Below are 24,879 nucleotides of genomic sequence, written 5' to 3'. Positions count from 1 at the left end.
AACAAATATTTCCTATATAAACAACAACAAAATTTAACAAAACATGAGGAAGAAAACTTAGATAGAATAGTGTGCCCGAGTGTACCCTCAAGCAAGAAAACTCTAACCCAAGACTGTGGAAGACCATGGTATATAGGCTATAGCACTATCCAAAAGAATGGTTTGATTTTGGAGTATCCTTCTCCTAGAAGAGCTCCTTACCATAGCTGAAGTCTCTTCTACCCTTACCAAGAGGAAAGTAGCCACTGAACAATTAGTGGAGTAGTTAACCCCTTCAGCGAAGAAGAATCGTTTGGTAATCTCAGTGTTGTCAGGTGTATGAGGACAGAGGAGAATCTGTAAAGAATAGACCAGACTATTCGGTGTATGTGTAGGCAAAGGGAACCATCACCAGAGAAAAGGATCTAATGTAGTACTGCCTGGCCAATCAAAAGTACAAATGCAAAAGGAAGTAATAAATTAAAATTCACATTACATTTCACTCCATGGTAATGTCCTTTCATAGTTTCACTTTATCCACACTGAAAGTGCCAACACTCACGGTGAGCCGAGAGATTCGTGCCACAATAACATAGTATTTTAGCATGTAATACTTTTTGTTTCACGATCCCATATCTTTCAACGATAAGATTCTACAAACAGGTAACTAAATTTCCTCAAAGATACTAAGTAGCAAGTTAGAAAAACGCTAGTCCAATACAAAAGGAAAAAAATATCACTAATTTTGCTGCATACTGTACAATAGGCTTTCTCTTCTGAGTCTTTTTTATTCAGAATAAGAGCAAAATTGAACCGTAGGTTTTGGTGGAGAGAGAAAGAGATATTTGATAAATAAAACATATCCATCCTTTCCCTCCTTTAAAAACTCAGACCTTAGGAAAATAAGCATCACTTCCATCAATGAGAATAAAGAATAAAAGGAAGCAAGTCTTCAAAGTAAGCACATGAACAGTCCACAGTCAGGGGATATAAGGAAGGATCTGACGTAGGATATGCAACACCAAAAGACAATGAGACAAGGTTAATGTTGAAAGAGCCAAAATGTTTTGAAAGACAGTTGATGTATTCTTAGGATACAAAGAAATAAAGTCAAAAGTATAGCACTGCCAGGCTGCTCGGTAATTTGTTAGGGCGACTGAAGATTTATGTCCAGAAATATAAAGCTCTCAAGAAATTGGATGTGTTCTGGAACGTCAGCCACTTTGTGCGCAAATCACTGAAATCCCCATCATATGACATATTTCGAGGATGTACATATTCTAAAGACTCCGAAAAAAAACAAAGTTGTTAAAAGAAAAATTATATCACTAATAAAGGTAATGACTATCAGGCAGATAATACTTTGGAAACTAAATAAGAACCATCTAAATGAGGAAGCTAAAGCCACCCCGAGTCTTACAAATCGAATATTTATGTTTACATGGGCCCAAATAAACGAGTTAGATGATGAATGTAGGATGGGAAAAATAATTAGAAGCAACTCCTAAACCTTGGTTTCAAAGAAGAATAAAAGATATCGGGTGATGTGCAAACTGGTAAAACTACTGCACATGCAACTTAGGATGGCCTAATGTCAGCCTTAATTGGTCCTCCAGACCGATTATATGAGGTGTTCCATATGGATATGCAAGCATATTGCAGGTTGAGATTCTAATAATAATTATGTTTTCATTATAACTTGTCATCTAAAGTTTCACTCCCATAAAAGCTCAGGAAATCAATCCCCTCTTTAAATGAAAAAATATATATATAATCTGATATGATTTGGTTATATTAATCAACTGACTCTTCACATACGAAAAAAAATTCGTTTTACGATTGCCCTTTTTATTTAATCGTTTTCACTTTATCAGTTAACTAGATTGATGGTTTTCCATTACATTTCCATTTCAGCCCATGACAGGCAACACTGGAAAGGAATTATATATCCTATATACTGCTTTTCTACAATAAGTTCACGTTAGCATTAGTATTAAGATACTGAATTTACCTTACTCCCCTACAAAACAAAATATTCAAATAGCGCAGCATGACACTTACACTATGAATTTATTATAACAAAAAATAAAAAGGAACGACTGAAAAAGTTCCGCGATATTGATAAAAAGAGGAGAGAGAAATGACAATATTCTCCAATTCATCACCTAGGAATCCAATACCCCCGAATATAATAAATGAAATAACGGAAATTCGAAAGCGAAAAGCAAAAATAGAAATGCTTTCCCTATCCCCTGATCAAACACTTGACATCATTAATCAAAGCGCCCAGGAAAGCATAAACTATAGCAATAACAGGTGCGATCTCTCTCTCTCTCTCTCTCTCTCTCTCTCTCTCTCTCTCTCTCTGTGGATAAATGACACCCCTCTCAGCTTCCGAAATAGGTGACGGCGTTCCGGTGAAAATTTGAACCTATATGTGAATAACACACCAATTGGAATTGCCAACATGAATCTTTCGAGTTTAGAGAACTGGTGTCAACGAGTTGATGGTCAGAGCAATGATTTTTCTATGACCCTAAGAGTGTATCTATCCTAATTTCTAATTCATTCCCGTTAAAAGGAAATCACTCCATAGCAGCTGAACTGCATAAAAATTCATGCTAATCAGTGAACGATTACTAGTGATTTGAACGGTATTGAATAACCTAATTTGAAAATTATGTTTTAAAATGAAGGGGTAAAATGAAGGGGTAAGTGTGGTTCACTTAATCTTTATTGTCGATAAGGTCATGCAACAATTTTTCTTTAAATAAAGGTTGTAATCTTACATAAGAGACAACGTTACTTTATATCCTCATATTTCAAACTAAATGGAAAAATTATATAAAAATAATATACAAATTTGTATTTCAAGTTTAGAAAGACATTAGTATTATTTATCATAAAATATGAGTTACTCAGCAGTACTCCATAAAAGAGTACCTATTAGTTTGATAAAAAATATCTAAAGAATCTAATTTAGTTGTAGCATCTAATGATGAATAGTGATACATAACACGAAAGAAAAATAAATAAGGAATTGTGATTGAAAAGTTAAATTCGAAAAAGTAATTAATTTAGTATCAAATAATTTTTTTTCTTCAAAATTCTAAAGTAAGAGGCCAAGAATAAAATGAAAAAATATCTTTAGTACTGACTATAAATGGCGAGAAGCAGAATTATTGATACACACTAAAGTAAAAACTTCTATTATTAATTAGTGCTTCACAAACTAACAATGGAATACCTTTCAAGGTAAAATACACACAAATATATATATATAATATATATATATATATATATATATATATATATATATAAATTATATATATATATATATATATATATATATATATATATATATATATATATATCAATATATATATATATATATATATATATATATATATATATATATATATATATATGTGTGTGTGTGTGTGTGTGTTGGCGTATTCAGATTAGTTTTACAATAGCATGATACATAACCAAATTCAACTTTAACCCGAAATTTACACTATATATATACTGTATACACACATATACAATATATACACAAACACACACACATATATATATACACATATACATATATATATATATATACACATATATATATATATATATGTATATATATATATATATATATATATATATATATATATATGTGTGTGTGTGTAGTAGTAGTAGTAGTAGTAGTAGTAGTAGTAAGCACAAAAATGTGACAGAGACATGATTGTAGAATTTGCTGAAAGGAACATAGAGAATGGACATGGAGAAGCCCTAATGGAGAAATAAAAAAAAAATGATTTTATTCTCGTTAAAAGAAGTTAGTTTAGTTAAAGATGCAACAGTGTTAAACAAGTTAAAGTCAGGCGACCACAGAATGGTGAAAAGTAAAATTTTACTAGACCTAAAGAAAGAGAAAAGTAATTGTAAGAAAAAAATAAACACTGCCGTAATAAGAGAAAAATCTGATGAGTTAAGTTTAACAATATAAAAAAGGTAATCCCAGTCCCATGATGAAATGGAAGGAAGTAAAGAAGAAATTAATAGTAATTTATCAAATTTGTACTGGAATCGGCACAAGAGATAGGTGGAAAAGTTCCTAAACAATATCACGGAAAACTATTAAAAAAACATACAAAAAACCTAAAACAGAATCGATTGGAAATGAGGGCGAAATCCATGAGAGATGAAATAGAATAAGCATAATTATCCAAAACAATAAACAAACTAAAATCGCAAGACATTCGTAAACCCAATCAGACAAGAATTGAATTAACACTAAAGAAGCGAAGAAGAATCAAGTTGATGAAAAGATGCCTTGGAACAGGGTGCCAACAAATATTTGCTCTAAAGGATGGAAATTATATCAAGAAAGGGGATGGAGTGATAAAAATTGCTGAGGGTTTCTATACAATGCTATACAATAGCGATGCAAGAAATAACTTTGCCAATACAAATCATGATACACATGAGCCGGTACCAAAGGTAACAGTTGGGGAGGTAAAGAAAGCATTATGAGAATGAAAAGAAGAATGCAGCAGTAGAAGATGGCCTAAAAATGTGTTTGATATTAGATGGAGGACATTTCATAGCAGTAAAACATTCTAAACTTCACACAAAATGTTTGAAAGAAGGCTCTAAACTTACAGCTTGGAAAACTTATTATGATCACTGTAATTCACAAAAAGACAAAAAAGGAAAAAAAAGACCTGAAAAATTATCTTCCAATAAGTTTACTCCCAGTAATATATAAAATATTCAAAAAGATCAAATTAGGATGATTAAAATGGCCCCTAGACCTTAATCCAACAGAGTATGACGAACCACTATGTACGGCCTTTAGACTAAGAGAAAGCTTTTGATTCAGTCAAAACATCAGGAATAATGAAAGTCCTTCAAAATCTAAGAATAGCTGAATCTTAGGGTAAAATACTTTTAATATCTAAAAGGGTAGTACAGTAATCCTTAAATTACTTAGAGAGTGAGAAAATTCCGATTAAGAAAGGAGTTTGACAGGGAGACCCCATCTCTTCTAAATTATTTTCCGTGTGCCTAGAAGTTTTTAAAAATTTAGATCGGGAAAATGTAGGAATTAACATTAATAGGGAATACCTTAACAACTTAAGACTTGCAAATGACCTACTTCTACTTAGTGAATTACAGAAGAAACTGCAAAAAATGATAAAAGATTTTAATAGCGAAAGCAGAAATGTAGTACTGAAAATGAATATGATTAAAATTAAATATTCAATTAAAATGCAGAGACAACAAATAAGTGTTATGGGCGAACACAGAGGGGCTTCTGGTTCCCATTAAGCCTCTTTATCTGTAGCTGCCTTACAATAAAGATGGCATCCACAGACCCTTTCCTCCTTATAAATCCATTCTGACGTTTCCCAATCTTTACAATCTCCCTCAATCTCTCGTCTAATACCCTCTGTAAAACTTTTTAATTCTAGTAACCCTCTAGTTTTAAAGATTTTAGAATGGCTTTTTATTATTGGACGGAGAGGTATAACAGTTCGAGTTTGTTAGGTTCCAGCACATGTAGGTGTGTCTGGGAATGAGAAGGCAGATTTACTGGCGAAGAATGCGGCATCCGAGTTGCTACCAAGGAGGTATCCCATTCCCTGTAATGATTTCCTACCTTACATCAAGAAATTGGTTTGTGATAAATGGCAACAGCACTGGGATAGTCAAGATGGCAATAAAATGAGGGAAGTAACAAATATCATATCACCTTGGAGGTATAACATGATACCCCGAAAATGGGAGACGACTCTTTGTCGTCTCCGTATTGGTCACACACGGTTAACACACGAGTTTCTGCTAGGGGCCAACACCAACCGTATTGCGAGGACTGTTTAGTACCTTTAACAGTGAGGCATTTGTTGACCGAATGCCCTAATTTTACTAACTTAAGAAATAGATATCTGTTTGAGGCTCGAGGTGAGGATGGCAGGTTCATCCTTGCCAAGATTCTTGGACATGATGTGTCCTACTATGCGAGCGGAATTTTTAGATTTATTTCAAAAGCAGGTCTTCTGAAAACTATTTAACTATTGTAATGACTTCTTAATTTTTATGGTTTTAATTGAATTCTCTTTTATTTTTCATATATAGTAAACGCTATCGGCGTCAATGACCTTAGATGTCAGGATGCCAGAAAACTTTCAATCAATCAATCAATCGGTAAAACTTTCCAACCATGCTTTGTTAGTTCAAGTCCCCTGTAGTTACCCCTATATAGCCCTGGCCTTTCATTCAATTACTCTGTTATATTTATTTTCCTACTCGAATCTCTTGCTTCTTCACTGTACCATTTCCCTGAACTCTATGCATGCCTCATTTTCCTGTCTTTAAATGCCTTTGATTTTCTTTTAACTGACGCTTGTACCTTTCTATTACTACACCACTACTCTTCTTTCGACACACCACATCCACTGGTTCTTCCGCCTAGTTTATATGTTTCCCATAAACCTATTTCTTTCATATCCACCCATATATATATATATATATATATATATATATATATATATATATATATATATATATATATATATATATATATATATACATATATATGTATGTATGTATGTATGAATGTTGGAGTTACGTGTACAAAAATCATTTCCATATTTGCAATAATGTATTGTACCGTATTCGAAGTATCTAAAATTTACTTTTATTCCCATACCTATTTCTACCCCATGGCATATATACTCTAAAAATTCGAAAGGATGTGGAATATCTTTTTTTGAAAGCAATTTTTTTCCATGGACGTAAAGCCTATTGAATAGAACAGGAAAAATAAAAGGCAAAACTCATGTTATTGATGCCTCAAATTTCGTCTTGTTATTTGTAGGTGACCAATGTCAGTTTATAGAGCTCAATAAAGATGGGCACCAGAAGGGATTGACACACACACACACACACATATATATATATATATATATATATATAGATATATATATATATATATATATATATATATATATATATATATATATATATATATATATATATTGCTAGGGCACCAATCACCCATTGGGATACTAGCACTACTGTTATTGTGTCTTTTGAGTGGGTAGACAGTACTACATTGGATCCATCGCTCTGGTTACGGCTCATTTTTTTCTTTACCTACATATAAACGAATACTCTGGCCTATTCTTTCCACATTCTCCTCTGTCCTCATACACTTGATAAAAACTCAGATTACCAAACAATTCTTCTTCACTCAAGAGGTTAACTACTGCAAGGTAATTGTTCAGTGGCTACTTTCCTTTTACTCACCATTTGCCCTTCTCACCATACAAATGCCCTCAAAATCGTTCGTTCGTTCGTTCGTTTTAGATTGCCCGGGCCTTGTGCCCGGTTAAAGAGCCCCTGTCCGGGCACAAGGCCTGGGCAATCTGAAATGAACGAACGAACGATTTTGATGCCATTTGGATGGTGAGAAAGGCAGATGAGAAATGGGGAGTCCTAAACTTTCTCTCGAGACAAACTAGGGCCATACTTTAAATACAATAAAAATGACGAAGAGAGAAAAATATATGAAACACCTGATTACCTCTACTTGTAGCTACTATCAAGGAAACATTAGTCTCGCCGCTAAGGGCACTTAAATCGTGTTTAGAGAGAAAATTTTTGTGAGTATCTGACCTGATAGGCCTCTATTTATGTTTTAGTGATATGGACTTATGGCTGGCTGTACCCTGTATTTTTAGGTCTGGGGGACTGCATTAAGACAATAAAAAATTCACTTTAATCATGTATTATGAGGAATGGACTACAACAATTTTAATAGGTCTGGTATGGACTAGGCTCCAGAAACGATCATGCCAGAAGTTTTATCCTGTACATTGCCCCAGACAGAAGGTTTTAAGGGGGTCCAAAATAAGCGTTTAATCATGCAAAGAGAGGAATGGATGAAGCTTGGTGCAATTAAAAGATTACAGTCTCTAGACTTCAAAAACACCAGTGTTATAAATTTTACTCCTCTGTGGTTTCCCCCTGCCAGAAGCCCATAATGACCCTTCACGCCTGTAGAGAGCTTTTATTTGTGTATTGTGAAGAATGTATGAAACCAATTTTAATAGGTCTGGTATGGACTGAGCCCCAGAAATGATCATGTCAGAAATTACATCTTGTACACTGCCACAAACAGAAGGTTTTCAGGGGATCCTAAATGCAAGTTTAATCATTCGAAGAGGGGAATGGAAGAAACTTGGAGCAATACAAAAATTACAGTCTCTTCACTTCAAAAACACAAATTCCAGAAATTTTATCCTGTACTTTTCCACTGCCAAAAACCCATAACGACCTCTCCCACCACGTATTGTAAATACTTGATGGGAATAAGAATTTTTGTCAGCGGTCTTCAAAAACTACTATGCCAGACATGACATTGTTCAAATAGGCTTTAAAAATATAAAATTGTTTCCACCGCATCCATGACTGAAGCCCTAAATTGTCCAATGCATTATCCTCTTTACATACACTAAGGAAAAAAATTAATGATTTTTATTGAGTTAGACCAACTGTAAACTGAACTTTCAAACATTGTTCCTAGGTATTTATTTATAATAAGTGTAGCTCATTAGAAAGGAAACTGTACTCTGCAGACCTATGGTTGTGCATTAAACAGGATATCTTAAGTTATGCCTCATGATAACTGATATGACCTAACCCATTTTCAGCTGGATTGACTCAGTGTTTAATATGAATATGGGCGATCAATTCGAGGAACATCCCACAACATGAAAATGAAAATTTGTACTCCAATACAAGAATACTGTAAGTACTACTTGTAGTAAACCACATAGAAACTTTGAAGGAAAAGTAAGAATTTAGTGCCATTTCAGAGAAACCTAAGTTCAATAAATTCAAATGCCTCAAAAACTCTACTGGCGGTCCATCTGAAGGTGAAAACCGAAATGTTGAAATCCAACTCATCTATATCAGTGTTTTGAACTTTATCTGGTTGTTTCATGCAATTAAAGCTTTAAATATAATTACTTGAAATAATTATAATTTATTTAAATATGATTATATCTCAGTTTAAGAAGTATTTTCCTGTTCTCTTTTCTGTAGAAATTCTCTTTCCAAGTAGGCTTAGAAAGAACTGCATATATGGACCCTATTTTGGAGTAGCCTACAAGAATATGATGTTGTTCAGGAAACACTGATATGCTCAGTACAAGTGGTATAAGAAATTGGAATTTCCCATATTACAGAATCGTATGACCTAGCCGCACTTGTCAATACAATAGCTGCAGAAACCACAATCTGAAAAGATTGTGAAACTCCTAGGGGAATTTCCATCTTGAACTAGCCTTCTTTGGAGTGACCCATGGCACATTTGTTCATGATTCTGGCCTTGGTTACTTGTTGACAGAGTCTCATGTCCGGGCTTAAGGTTCTCTTCCTGGGTTTCTAAAGGGAAAAAAGGTATAATAGGTGCACGTGTATTCACCAAATTGCTGCATCTGCTCTGCAGAGAATGTTATTACAAACACTGTTTGATAATGATATAAAAACTTATTCAACTAACCTTGTCAGAGAACTTCAAGCTATTGAAAATTCGAAGGATATGGAACCTTTTTCTGATAAAGAAGAAGTCTACCTTATTCAGCAACAGTATGAGGTATTTCAGACAGATGATGGATGAGAATTTAGGTAAAACAGCTGCAAATTGGACACTATATATTTATCTTATCAATCAAATCTATTGGGAACTACAAAAGGTTGTCAGACAGAATGATGTTGAGCACTACAGTGAGATACTCCCAAATATTGTAGAAGTATTTTGTTTTCTTGCACTTAATAGACCTAACTATGCTCGTTGTCACTGGATTAATTAAACACACTGAAAGCTGGAGAACTTTTGACCAGAAGAACCCAAAAATCGTTCTTCAGAACTCCAGTTGACTTGACACTGGAAAAAATTGTAAGCCAAGATGCGGCATCAACATCAACTGGTATAACCAACTAAGAAAACTCTGAAAAGGTGGTGTGTAAGTTTATCTCTGAGAAGTCTCACAGTTACAGAACTCAAGCACCTCACTGGAATCCAATCTAGTGAAACACCTGGAAACCAGCTGCGAAAGAGTCGAGTAATAAGAGAGAACACAGATACAGAAGACTTATTGACACAATCAAGAGTGTTTGAAATCCATTTGAGAAGTCTGATTCTGAAGACGCAGGTCTGACCAATATTGCCATAAGTAGGGTGGCTACTTCAAAAATAGCTTATTAGCTGATCTGTAGTCTAAGCGTGGTGCTGAATTTAGGGACAGATTCATAAGAGTAGAAAGATGATGACACCCACTTTTGAAACCCGTCAAACATATCAAAGTTGAAAATTATGCATCTGAAAATGTTAAGAAAAGCCCTAAACAAACAAATAACGCTTTGAATGCTGCAGAAGAGGTTTGTGAGGCCTTTAGAAGGTAGAGGCAAAGAGATGAAAGAAAGCAATGTTGAATTAGGGAGATACTGACTTGTGCAGTAACCGAAGTAACTCTTTCAATTGCACATACTGATGAAACTCCTACCAAGACACATAAAGATCGATTCTGCATCAGTTGGAGGGCGTAGAATACACATTTCAGTCAGTGCTGTTTGATGGATGATTGATACTGCACGAAACACTTCCTCATCATACCAAGTAAACACATAGGACAATTGTTTGAAATATAATGATTAAGGCCTGTTCTGCTGAGGGAACAACAGTATATCTGCTGTTAGAAAAACATCAGATACTATCATCCCGGACATTGAGTGTCTTTAAAAAGGGACTGCACTGACTCAGCTAGAAACAATCAAGTTATCTAGTAGTGACCAGAAATAGCTGCAAAAAAGTTGTGAAATGTTGAAAAATGGTAAGTTTAAGGATAAACTTGGAAAGTTCATGATATGCAAACTAGAGGAGAAATACTAAGCATCGATTGTAGCTGTATAAACGTTTTACGTTTAACATGGTGGAGACTGTTAAGTTTTAAACAAGTGAAATGGGAATGCTATTTGTTGAAAAGCTAAAATTAAAAGCTTGCCATGACGAAATTGATACCCTTATATGCTACCATCCCCTGAGAGAAGGGGGAAACATGGTCATGTCTTCTAACACAGATGTACTAGTGATCCTGACAAGTGAGGTGCAAAATCTACTTGCAGAATCACAGATAATGATGGATTTTGGAGCTGGAAATAACAGGAGGTACATCAATGTTACAGCTATATCTCAACATCTAAGAAACACAGAAAGGTTTGAGTAAAGCTATTCTGGTATTTCATGTCCTGACAGGCTGCGACTTCACATCTGCCTTTTACATGAGAGGGAAGGTGAGCACACCCACTAAGCTTGAAAAGGACATGGATGCGGTGCAAGAATTGAAATCTATGTTGCATGAAGACATCAATATGATATCTGTCATTCAATTTTTGAAAATGCTAGTTGTTGGGTTAATTCAGGTCGAAATATTTTCAAAGACTCATTACATGACATCCAACGTGATCAGTAGATACATAATCTTAAAATACTTATTATCTCATTCTGCCTTACTTGTATTGCGTTGTTCTTTAAACTTGAAACATCATTAGTCAAATAGTTTGTTAAACTTGTAAAGTTACCAATATGGATGTTAAAGCTTTTTTTTAAGTAGTAAATACTAACATGAAATTTTTAATGAAATATAGGGTACGAAAATCCTCAAATAGAATAAAGCTCAAAAGATATGCAAGTAGAACAAAATAGAATAAAACTGATAATCACTAAATAATCATGCTGGTAAATCAGGGAATTAAAAAGCAAAAGGTACCAAACTGGGGTCAAAGCAACTAATCAATGGTTCATACTGAACTGGTGATGACTAAGAATGTTCAAAATCACTCATCATTATCACCATCTCCTCCTCCTACGACTGTTGACGCAAAGGGCCTCGGTTAGATTTCGCCAGTCGTCTCTATCTTGAGCTTTTAATTCAAGACTTCTCCATTCACCATCTCTGACTTCCCGCTTTATATTCCTCAGCCATGCAGGCCTGGGTCTTCCAACTCTTCTAGTGCCTTGTGGAGCCCAACTAAACATTTAAACTAATCTCTCTTGGGTAGTGCGAAAAGCATGCTCAATCCATCTCCATCTACCCCTTGCTATGATCTCATCCACATATGGCACTCGAGTAATCTCTCTTATAATGTCATTTCTAATCCTGTCCTGCCATTTAACTCTACTAAATCTGTGGGATATTGTTTCATTGTAAAACCACGACTCAAATCTCACTTAACTAATATATAGCCTGATTTTTATATGTAATTTCAGGCGATTTGATTTCCAAATTTCAACTAACCTGGCCATTGTCTGATTTGATTTGATTTCAATCTTTCATTAAACTCCAGTGCTAAAGACCCTGTATTGGAGATCATAGTTCCCAAATATTAAAATCATTCTACCTCATTAACCCTTTCTCCTTCCAATGATATTTCACCTTAAACTGTATATTCTGTTCTTATCATCTTAGTCCAAGGGGCATTGGGAAATATTAGGGCGACATTGTGCAAATTTAACTACAACCATGAAATTAGGCACAAATGTAGGTTAGGCCATACTGAACTAATTACTTGAGGGCGCCAAAGCCGATGATCACTGGTGCCGCCATATTGGCAAAATCCAATATGGCCGGCATTTGGTTTTTCATTTTACGATAACTTCACGACTAAAGGTCGTACATCATCGTGTAAAAAGGTCGTACATCATCGTATAAAAGCACTTTATTTGGGTTTACGACCTCAAAGAATCCGAATCTGATCTCAAATTTTGCATAGCACAACCCATATGCTGAGTATATTTGCAAATATTTCTTTAAAAGACAGATGTGAAGGGTGATATTTTAGAGTTTGCTGTTCAATTGTGGTTACTTTCCAATATATTTATTGTTCTTTTGTTTTCCTACCTACCGAATAGAATCTTACCCTGTTTAGTCGTTGAAAGTTGATTCAAGATATCTCGTTTTATTATTATTATTGTTATTATTATTATTATTATTATTATTATTATTATTATTACTAGCCAAGCTACAACCCTACTTGGAAAAGCAAGATGCTATATGCTCAGGGGCTCCAATAGGGAAAAATAGCCCAGTGAGGAAAGGAAATAAGGAAATAAATAAATGACGAAAATAAATTAACAATAAATCATTCTAAAAAAAGGAAAAACGTCAAAATAGATATGCCATATATAAACTATTGATGTCAAAATAGATATGTCATATATAAACTATAAAAAGACTCATGTCAGCCTGATTCAACTACCCGATTAGGAAGATCATTCCACAACTTGGTCACAGCTGGAATAAAACTTCTAGAATACTGTGTATTATTGAGCCTAATGATGGAAAAGGCCTGGCTATTAGAATTAACTGCTTGCTTAGTATTACGAACAGGATAGAATTGTCCAGGGAGGTCTGAATGTAATGGATGGTCAGAGTTATGAAAAATCTTATGCAACATGCATAATGAACTAATTGAACGACAGTGCCAAAGATTAATATCTAGACCAGGAATAAGAAATTTAATAAACCGTAAGTTTCTGTCCAACAAATTAAGATGAGAATCAGCAGCTGAATGCCAGACAGGAGAACAATACTCAAAACAAGGTAGAATGAAAGAATTAAAACACTTCTTCAGAATAGATTGATCACAGAAAATCTTGTAAGACTTTCTCAATAAGCCAATTTTTTGTGCAATTGAAGAAGACTCAGACCTGTGTTTCTCAAAAGTAAATTTGCGGTCGAGAATCACACCTAAAACTTTAAAAGAGTCATACAAATTTAAAGAAACATTATCAATACTGAGATCCGGATGTTGAGGAGCCACCGTCCTTGACCTACTTACAATCATTCTTTGAGTTTTGTTAGGATTCAACTTCTTACCCCATAATTTGCACCATGTACTGATTTTAGCTAGATCTCTATTAAGGGATTCAACAACCCCAGATCTACAGCCAGGGGATAAAATTGAGCAAATTGAGAAGCATCATCTACATACGCAACAAGCTTGTTTTCTAGACCAAACCACATGTCATGTGGTAATGGGCCAAGAACACTACCCTGTGGAACACCGGACATCACATTCCTATACTCACTATGCTGCCCATCAACAACAACTCTTTGAGATCTATTACTTAAAAATTCAATAATAATGCAAAGAAACGACCCACCCACTCCCAACTGTTTGAGTTTGAAAACAAGGGCCTCATGATTAACATTGTCAAGGCAGCACTAAAATCAAGGCCAATCATACGAACTTCCTGACCAAAAATAAGGGATTTCTGTACAGAATTGGAGATTGTAAGAAGGGCATCACATGCTCCAAGGCCTTTACGAAAACCAAATTGCAAACTAGGGAATAGATGATTACCTTCAGCAAACCTATTAAGACATTTGGCCAGAAGACATTCAAAAACTTAAGATAATATGGGAGTTATGGAAATTGGGCGGTAATCAGTTGGACTTGAGCTACCACAAACACATTTACATAGAGGAGTAACATTATCAATTCTCCAATAATTGCTAAAAGTTCCTCTTCTTGCTAACTTGCGCAAAATAACTGATAACTTTGGAGCTAAGATATCTACAGTCTTTATAAAAAAACAAAGGAAAATTACCATTTGAGTCTACACCTCCATAAGCATCAATGTCCATTAACAGAGCTTTAATTTCACGAGATCAAAAAGCTAAACTAATTAGTTTAAGCTCAGGAAAACAGGAATGAGGAAGTTCAAGTTTTTCATTACTCTGTTTACTGTCAAAAACATCAGCCAAAAAGGGTTGCCTTTTCCTTTGGACAGTGAGTGACTGAGCCATCTGGTTTAAGTAAAGGAGGAACTGTTGCATCGACACCAAAGAGTGCAAATTTAAGGGTAGACCACCATTTTTGTTCCTAAGTTGTACCAGAAAGGGTTTCTTTTATGGTTAAATTGTATTCCTTTTCAGTTGAGGCATAAACTCTCTGAGCACAAGCTCGAAGCCGAGTATAGTTATTCCAGGTCAAATCTGATCTGTTACCCTTCTAAAGATGATAGGCCTCCTGCTTCTCCAAACAAGGATGTCTACAATCATCATTGAACCATGGTTTGTCCTTCACTCGGTACCTTAGCACACGAGAAGGGATATGCCTATCAATTATGTTGACTAAATTCTCAAAGGGATAACAGGATCAACAGTACTATATAATTGTGACCAATTCAAGCACAAAAGATCATGTAAAATCCCATTCCAGTCTGCTTGGGATTTCATATAAATTTTACTAGAGTATGATACATCAGGGACAGGCAGCTCAGTCTTCACTACTAAATTGTTATGTCTGCCACAAACTTTTATTACCTGAATTTCATGACATCCACATTGACAGCAGGACTTATGAGAAGCAGGGTACTCAGTTGAAATATACAGCGCCATTCCCCTGTCCCTAAGGATGGCATCACGTTTCAACATTATTGGCTTCTTAAAACCAGTGATAAGGAGCTCAGATGAGTGCCTCATATTAGAAACCAAAGTTTCTGAGCACAAAAGAATATCATACTGTCTGGACGCAACTGTAAGGTTTTGAATATTTGCATGAAGACCACGAATATTGCAATACAGAAGACGACATTGACGAAATCTAGGACATAGTGGTCCCGGATTTCGCTCCAGACACCATAAGAATTGATAATAATAAAAAAAAAGAGACAATACTTAAAGACTAGATTAACAAGAATTATAACAAAAACAATATGTACAGAATTATAAATAAAGTGATTGATGAAACTCATAGACTATAGTAAAAAGTCGGAAAAACTGGTCAACATGGAGGAGCCAATACACCATGCAAGGCTAAATACCTTCCAGAATAGCCACTTCAACTGAAAAGAGGACAATAAGGATGGTTTTGAGAAGAAAAAGAATAAGATAAGGAAAAGACAACCTCTTGATAAACCACCAGGCATCCATGGCCCTTCTATTAAGCCTGCCCAACACACCATTTAAAATAACAAGAGGAAGAAAAAAGAAAATAAGATAAAATAGTGTGCTAGAGAGTATCCTCAAGCAAGAGAGCTCTAACCCAAGACAGTGAAAGACCATGGTACAGACTACCCAAGACTAGAGAACAAAGGTTTAATTTTGTAGTGTCCTTCTCCTAGAAGAGCTGCTTACCATAGCTAAAGAGTCTCTTCTACCCTTACCAAGAGGAAAGTGCACTGAACAATTGCAGTACAGTAATTAACCCGTTGGGTGAAGAAGTGTTTAGTAATCTCATTGTTGTCAGATGTATGAGGAAAGATGAGAATCTGTAAAGAATAGGCTAGAGTATTCTGTGTAAGTGTAGGCAAAGAAAAAATGAGCCGTAACCAGAGAGAGGGATCCAATGCATTACTGTCTGGCCAGTCAAAGGATCCAATAACTCTCTAGTGGTAGTATCTCAACAGGTGGCTGGTGCCCTAGCCAACCTACTACCACAAAACTCAGGAACGAAGCTTAGTCTCACTTGCCCCTATTCACTTGAATGTGTGATGTCATGGGGGAGACCATGCAATGCACTAACCTTCTTTGTAGAGGCGAGTGAGAGAAGGAAAACCGTTTTAAGAGTCAAGTCTCAATCTGTTACTCGATTCAATAGTTGGTAAGGAGCTCCTTTCAAAGAACGTAGAACTTTGACTACGTTTCACGTAGGTGGTCTCATTTCTAACTGAAAGCAAGTCAGCTCAAAACTCTGTATGAGCATGGATAATTCCACCGAAGAGGAAATATTAACCCCTTTCAGACTAAAGACTTGGCTTAAGGCTGAGTGGTAGCCTTTTACCACATAGACTGAGCAGTTTTTTTCCTCTCGGAGATATACAAAAACTTAACGATCAGAGATATACTGGATCCGAGTGGAGAGACACCTCTTCCACGACACCAACCACAAAAGCTTGGCCACGTCGCCTGGTAGACAGTGATGGAGGACCTCCTGAAGTATCTAGATATGTGTTTTGCCACTGGGTGTGAAAATTCCCTCTGAGAGAGGAGATGCTGGGTAACCTACTGGCGTGAAGTCTTAGGGATGCGACTGCTTTGCGGAAAATCTTAGTAGGTGATTAAAGTAGAAGGTCCTGCAGGGGAGGGAAGCTCCCTCGGAACCTATCAGCAGAAGCAGAAGGTCCGGTACGACTCTGCTTACAAACATAGTGGAGCTATCAATCAAGAATAGGTTGTGTGATGATCTCACCTTGTTGAGGAGTCTCCTCATCAGGCAAAAGATTGCCCCACAGATGTTGAAAGGCATCCTGGAAGGCTTCCTGTGAGTAGAAGCCTACAAAGTCAGGACTTTGTTGGTTATCTGGGGATGTGAAGACCATTCGGAACCAACTATCTCAGTCTTCCTGCTCGGATTGTCGGGCAGAATGTTCTTGTCTGGAATGAACCGGGCTGACAGGGAGATCGCATTTTTTTCTGTCCAAAGCAAGATATTGACAGATAGATGGTACCTGTCATGAAAAATTACCTCCTTAATTGTTTAGTTACGCCACTACCGTCTTGTTGTCGCTCATCAACACTACAAAGGGGCCTTAAAGGAGCTGTTGGAAGTGTTGAAGGCTACGAAGGCTGCCTTCAACTCCAGGAGGTCATGTGGCACAGCCCATAGGCCATGTACTGTAGTAAGTGAGCCACACAGCCTTCTTTTGATGCAGCCATAAAGAGCATCAAGTCTGGGGGGGGGGAGAAAGAAGATCTATCCCTTGGAGAAGGTTGGAATCAAGCATCTACAAACTCAAGTCTTTCCTTTGCTTTGATCCTACCAGAATAAACAACTCTGGAGGGTTCCTGCTCTGAGACCATAAGGTCTTCAGCTGCCGCTGAAGTGACCAAATGCGAAGGCGCCCGTTGGGGACAAGACTTTTCAAGGATGTCAGGTGCCCCAGTACACATTGCCAATGATGAACTTCCAGCGGGGCTTGCATTAGAAAGGGACGAGCCATTTCCTTGAATCTTTCGATTCTGCTCTTTTCCTAGTTGGGTGTCTATCTGCATAATTATGTGCTTCCTTCATGACAGATGGATTGGGATCTGGAAGTACGGGCCTTCCAAGTCGTGTGATCCCCCTAAATAAACTTTTTATTTTTCTCCTCAGCTACGTGTGATGTGTTGGTGGTGATGAAAGAGACATCGATGTGTGATTTGTGAAAATGTCCAGTACCAACTGGCAGCTTTGTTGTCTCTGTCAATCTGACAAAGATGAACATTTACAATCCCCAAAGGAGGAAGGAGTTTTAAGTCTCGAAAGAGACCTAAATGGCTTCAAAGAAATCAATGCTGTTCCTTCTGGTATTGCAGTGTCGTTGGAACAACTCGACGATGGTTCGGGAATAGCAAACACACTTCGATCAAATAGTTGCAAATACCACAAGACTTCCAGAAGCTACTGCAGTAGTTCTCGTGTGAAGAGACTGCGTCAAAAGTAGGAAACCACTGCACAAGCTTCACCCAAAAAACGGCGATCAGCTGGGACTTCTCATGGAACAGGAAAAGGTAAAATATTCTGTCATCTGCAATGGAGTCGACAAGACCAATTTACGCAAGGCAGCAACTGATAATGTTGATGCCAACCTTAAAATCTGGGCAAAGGGGAATAATAATTTTCAGTTAATTGGAAAACTGGTTGCACAAGCTGCCGATGCCCATGCCGGTGACACTTACTACCACGTTAAATATTACTTGCGTCTTCGAGATTCTGGACGTGCTGCACAAACCTGAGCTTCCGCAGGCCCTGTCCCACCTCAGTTTGACCCAATCGCCATGGCACAAATAATAGCCAACCCTTGATGAGCATCACATCAAACGTACACGTTACGCGCACAAAGTATCTCTGATGTCTCATCTCCTGAAGAACAGGGCATTTTCAGTGTACTGTTCCAAGGTTCTCAAGACACCACAGTCACAGGAAAATTGAGATGAACTCAAAAGAACAGAAAGCCCACAGTTCAATTATTGGTCCACCATCATGGAGCTTGAGCTGCTCTTTTGCCGCTTTATCCGTTCTCTGTGCGAAGGGGATTTTCTTCTCTATGTCCAAGTATGTGATGAGCTTTGTCTATGGTTTCATGTGATGGATCACACAAACTATGCGAGATGGCTGCCAGTACATGTTTGGGATATGGTCCAGCTAGCTGAGAATCACCCAGATGTACATGCAGAATTTCTGAAAGGGAACTTTACCATTCAAAGTTCAATGCATAAGTTCAGCCTTATTGGGAAGGATCAGTCTCATGAACAGTAGAACAAGAGCCTTCAAGCTCATAGTGGGGCTGCTGGGCTGTATGAAAATCCTGAAGCGTTCAAACTTTACATGCTGACAGGTCCAGATTCTTCCCAGTGTGTTGAAGAGTTTGAGATGATTTTGGACACCCCGAGCTCAAACACTGCTCACTATGAAGAAGCACAGAGCTTGCAAGTAAATTACAGGAAAGATGTCCTGTCATTTGTTGAAAGTATCGAAGAGCTAAGAAATCCTTTTGTTGCTGGTTCGGAACATGTTGCGCTTGACACCCAAGAAGTCATGGATCAAGAAGTCATCACATCTCTCTGCCAAGTCCATGAAATTGGCAAAGATCTTCATGAACAATATGTTGCACAAACACTCGACAAGGCAAATGTGCCAGTGTCCAACATCATCCAATGTAACAACATCCTGACCTTTGCCAATCGACCTGACTTATACAAGAAAAGCAACAAAGCCAGTGGCATACAGAAGAAAAACATGACTCTTACCACACAACTCTTCCTGTCACTTCAATTACGACCAGATGCTGATATGGAAGAGGTTTTTGCTTTGAAAATCAAGGGGAACCACCAAGTTTGGCTGATCATGGCTCACTTAGATCCGGCAGCAAGTCTGGTATTCTGAAATGCATCAAAGCTCCAACTGGTCGGTCATCTCAAGCTAGGCGTGCAACGATTGTTAGTGCTGGACATGGCAGCAGTTATTCACATGGTGCAACCTACATCATCAAAAACATACGCCAAGTATGCTACACATCATATGATCCCGTTCCTGAAATCACAGATAAATCCAGCAGTTTCCTGCATTGATGCCATATGGGACACCTATCCAGAAGTCCCTCACACATCAACGTCGTGGTACAGGTCCACGAACTGGGGTTGGAAGTGGCAGCACACGAAGCCCAAAACATGATTGGAACAGTGGATTCCTCAAGAACAACGACAACAAGAAGGAATTGCTCATTTTCCTTATTGAAGAGATAGTTAAGAATGACTGGGGCCTGAAACTCCTGCTCAGTACCAAAGGCGAAAATGTTCTATCCAACAGACAAGCCAAGGCCGATACGAGGATATTCTATCATCTGGCACATGCAGCAGTCCAGGGCCACAAGATGGCTATTGTTCGTACTGTTGATAGTGATGTGGTGGTCCTTGCCATACACTTCTTCTCAAGCCTTGGTTTCTTGGAGCTCTGGGTGTGTTTTGGGAGTGGCAAAAAAGTCTATGACATCCACATCCATGACATCTGTGCTCACCTTGGACCCTCCAGATCTCTCGCGTTGCCCCTTTTCCATGCAATAACAGGGTGTGACATGACATCACAGTTCTTTGGATGTGGGAAAAAAAACTGCTTGGACATCTTGGCAAAACACTCCAGGACTCACAGAAACACTGATGGCATTGACCAATAATCCAAATCTACTCAGCATCAATTCTCTACACATGCAGAATCTGGAACGATTTGTGGTCATTATGTACAGCAAGGGATGCGGACTGACCAGGGTCAACGAAGCTAGACATCATCTATTCACGAGTGGTACAAAACCCTGAAGAACATTCCAACCACATAAGCAGCTTTGTTTGAACATTTCAAGCGGGCTCTGCTTCAAACACGCTTCTACTGGAAACAGGCAACCGCAGTTCACCAGACTATTCCTAGCTTCATCGCATGGGGTTGGCAAAAAGAAAATACTGGTATTTGGTTACCACAATGGACAACACTTGAAGATGCCAATAAAGCATGTTCCATCCTGCTGCACTGTGGCTGTGAACACTCTTGTACAGGAAACTGTAAATGTAGCAGAGCTGGAGTCCGGTGCACCAGGCTGTGCAAAAAAGCCAGGTGTATCAATAATGATGACACTTAGACAAATACATCCTACAGTGATAGTCCACTAAAAACATTCATAAAATTCCTTCATTAGTGAACATGTTTAGAAACAAATGGAACCGCTAAATGTATATACAATAAATGTCCGTATTAAAATACATATTTTAGTCCAAAAACTTCATTTCCAAACTTTAGATTGGCAAAAGTAAATATGCTATGTGAAATTTGAGCTCACATTTAGATGCCTTGAGGTCAAAAACCCATACAAAGTGCTTTTACTTTGTATGGGTTGTAAAGTTATGGCAAAATGAAATATCGAGTGGCGGCCATATTGAATTTTGCCAATATGGCAACCCCAGTGAATATCGTCTTTGGCACCCTCCAGAAATTGGTTCAATATGACATCATCTACATCTGTGCCAAATTTCATGCTTGTAGACAAATCTGAACGATGGTCCCCCTAAGGGCCTGGACTATCTCAGTCTTTCTTCTATCTATCTTGGTCCCAACCTCCTCCAATATTTCATGCATTTTGATAAGCAAGCATAGCAAATCCTGAGGCGTTCGGCTAATAAGGACAGTGTCATCAGTATTTTCTAAGTCAGCTAATTTCCCATTACTAATCCAGTTCAATCCTTCTCCGCCATCCCCATCTGTTCTATGCATTACAAAATCCATGAGGAGGATAAACAACATAGATGACAACACATTCCCTTGGAGTAAGCCCCTGTTCACTGGAAATTCATTTGATAGGACTCCACTAACATTAACTGCACTTGCTATGCTCATAAACAGACTTAACCCATTAATGCCTGACTTACTATTTATAGTATTACAATTGCTAGGACAAATTACACCCCAATTTTTTATGTTTTTCTTATTGTTTTGCATATCCCTGAGTTCTTTTCAATCTAATCAATAATATAAACAGGAGTTTTTCTTTGAAGTATCCATATTTTTCTACTTTTTGACAAAATATCAAAGATATGTAGAATGTTTTTATATATTCACATTTTTTATTTGAGCTCATGGTTACACAAGTTCATTAAACATCTTTATACTGATACATATCATGACACTGAAAACCATGAATCAATTCATATATCAGAAATTGAGATAGCAATTGAAGCATAAATATTACAGGCTATTTTTCATTATCTACTATATATAGTAGGTCAGGCAGATATGAAGCCAAAATATAGACCAGACAGGAAAAGTCTTAGAAAAATATCACCCTTAAGCAAATTGGTTGTTTCTTCGTTAGAATAAACTGCTTGTTCTCTATTTTCTGGTCCTTGGATGCATACCTCGTCGCTGGTGAAGTGACTTTCCAGCTAACAATGCCTAGGTAGGTTCAAGCTTTCAGTTCCCTGTTACTATCTGAGCAGAATGGACCAGCGTAAGAAGTAAGTTATTTTGTTTTTCATGTGTCTAAAAAGTTCATTATATATGAGTAAATATTTTTCGGTTGTCCAGCGTAAGAAGTAAGTTATTTTGTTTTTCATGTGTCTAAAAAGTTCATTATATATGAGTAAATATTTTTCGGTTGTCCTATATTACTAGTGTATTTTCAGCTTACATGATATAAGACAAAACTCACTCACTCTCTCGGTTTCTCTCTCTATCTCTCTTTATTCCTTTTCTTTCTCTTCCTTTTCCTCTGGTTCTTTCGTTCTTTTACTTTATTATTGAAAATTCAATTTTTCTTTTCAGAAGTTTGAATCTACTGGAAATACTGGACATTTTCGATGAAGAGGAAAAGGATCCTGTTGCACTTCTTATTACTCCTCCCGAAGTCAGAGAGGATTCTGATGAAGACTCAGCGGAAGAAGATGAGGGTGGCTCAGCTGACAATCTAAATTCTAATTAACTAAGAGATTCTGCTGAAGCAGTCTTTCATGATGGGAGAATCTTAGGTGAAGATGATGATGAAGTTGAAAACAGTAATGTCGATTGTGCAGAGGAGCAGCAAGAATCAAAGAAAAGGAAAAAGAGTCAAAAAACGTCTCGAGAATATAACTGGAAAAAAAACAAGTCATATTCGATTATCAGTCAATCAAACACAGTATGATAAACCGCCACCTGCAATAGATTTGAAGGGAAAGTCACCTGTGGAGAAATTTGAATATTTCTTTGATGAAGATATAATGAACATGATTGCCAAGGAATCTTGCAGGTATGCTTGCGAGAAAAATGCACAGTTTACCATCTCTATTTCGGAACTGCAAGTGGCCTTTGACATTCTCCTACTCTCAGGATACCACACAATACCAAGTCGCTGCTTTATACTGGTCTTTGGATGCAGATGTTGGAATCGAACTCGTTGCTAAGGCAATGTCACGTTATAGATTTGAAGAAATATTACGGTTTCTGCATTTCTCTGATAATCAGGCACTAAACAAGGATGAAAAACTGGCAAAAATCCGACCTCTAATGAACCATTTGAACACAAAATTTGCCATGGCTTACCCTATGGATCAACATATATCACTTGATTAAGCAATGATAGAATATTTTGGTAGGCATGGATGCAAACAGTGCATTCGGAATAAACCTGTGAGATTTGGACTTAAAGCTTGGTGCCTAAATTCTCCACTTGGATATTTAGCTACGTTTGATGTATACCAAGGGACATCCTTCGGGTTGAATCGTCACTATGAAGAAAGGTTTGGAAAAGGTGGGGGCACTTTGATGATTTTATTCGAAAAACTACCAAGTCATATCAAAGATATACCAGTGAGGTTATACTTCGACAACTACTTCACAAGTTTACCTTTAGTAAATCACCTACGAGAGATAAACTATGGAGCAACTGGAACAATAAGGGACAACAGAATTCCGAAGACTTGTCCTATAAACTCCACAAACGAAATGAAGAAGGTTCCTCGAGGAGATACGGATTTTGTTGTGGATATTATTCACAAGATCTTGTTGGTACGCTGGAAAGATAATGCAGTAGTTTCAGTGGTATTAAATATTTCTCCTGTTTATCCTCTGGAAAGTGTATCTCGATGGTCAGCAAAGGACATAAAGCAAATTAGTGTAAGTCGACCTTATCTCATCGGGGACTACAACAGGCACATGGGTGGCACTGATAGGATGGACCAAAACATCAATTGTTACCGTATATCCATTAGAATGAAAAAGTGGTGGTGGCCTATATTTTCTTGGGTGATTGATGCAACGATTCAGAATTGCTGGCTTCTGCATCGTGTTGATGAAAGCAACCTTCCACTGTTGTCATTCAAGCGCTACATTGCAAGGGCATACCTTCAGCAGGCAGAACCACGTGTGGGAATAGGCCGGCCAAGGCAGTCATCTCGGGTTATTCCAGATGTACGTTATGACAATATAGGTCACCTCGTCGAACCCCTTGGAAAAAAGGCATGGAAATGTGCTCTATCTTGCAAATCTCGTCCTTCGCAAGGGTGTTTGAAGTGTGGAGTTCCATTGTGTGTGAAATGCTTTGTTAAGTAGCATCGTCGTGCTCTTCAGAACACTGCTAATTATAGTATGTGATTTGTTATTGTATGATATCACGGAATTTATCTCAAAATTTAAGTAAGAATTAAGTTTCTCTAAAGCATGAACCAATTTTATTTCTATTTTATTTCGCAGTATCATAATTTTCTGTTAAATATTTCACTTGTAGAAGTAAGAATTATTATCCATTTCACATATTCAAATACTGTCAGCACGTGCAAAAGTAATAGGGCTTACAAATGCAACAAATTTTAGAAGTAAACTTCAATATTTCTT

General features: G+C 37.1%; 1 protein-coding gene across 1 annotated transcript; it reads left to right on the top strand.

The window, feature by feature from the left end:
* The first annotated feature begins 23,622 nt into the window (after positions 1-23,622).
* Positions 23,623-24,597, top strand: LOC137638833 (piggyBac transposable element-derived protein 3-like). The gene has a single exon (XM_068371229.1). The coding sequence runs from the start codon at positions 23,623-23,625 to the stop codon at positions 24,595-24,597; it is 975 nt and encodes a 324-aa protein (XP_068227330.1).
* Positions 24,598-24,879: the final 282 nt, after the last annotated feature.

The sequence above is a fragment of the Palaemon carinicauda genome, chromosome 1 (genome assembly GCF_036898095.1).
Source record: "Palaemon carinicauda isolate YSFRI2023 chromosome 1, ASM3689809v2, whole genome shotgun sequence".
NCBI classification, from domain to species: Eukaryota; Metazoa; Arthropoda; class Malacostraca; order Decapoda; family Palaemonidae; genus Palaemon; species Palaemon carinicauda.
This window is presented reverse-complemented; position numbering and strand designations above follow the sequence as displayed.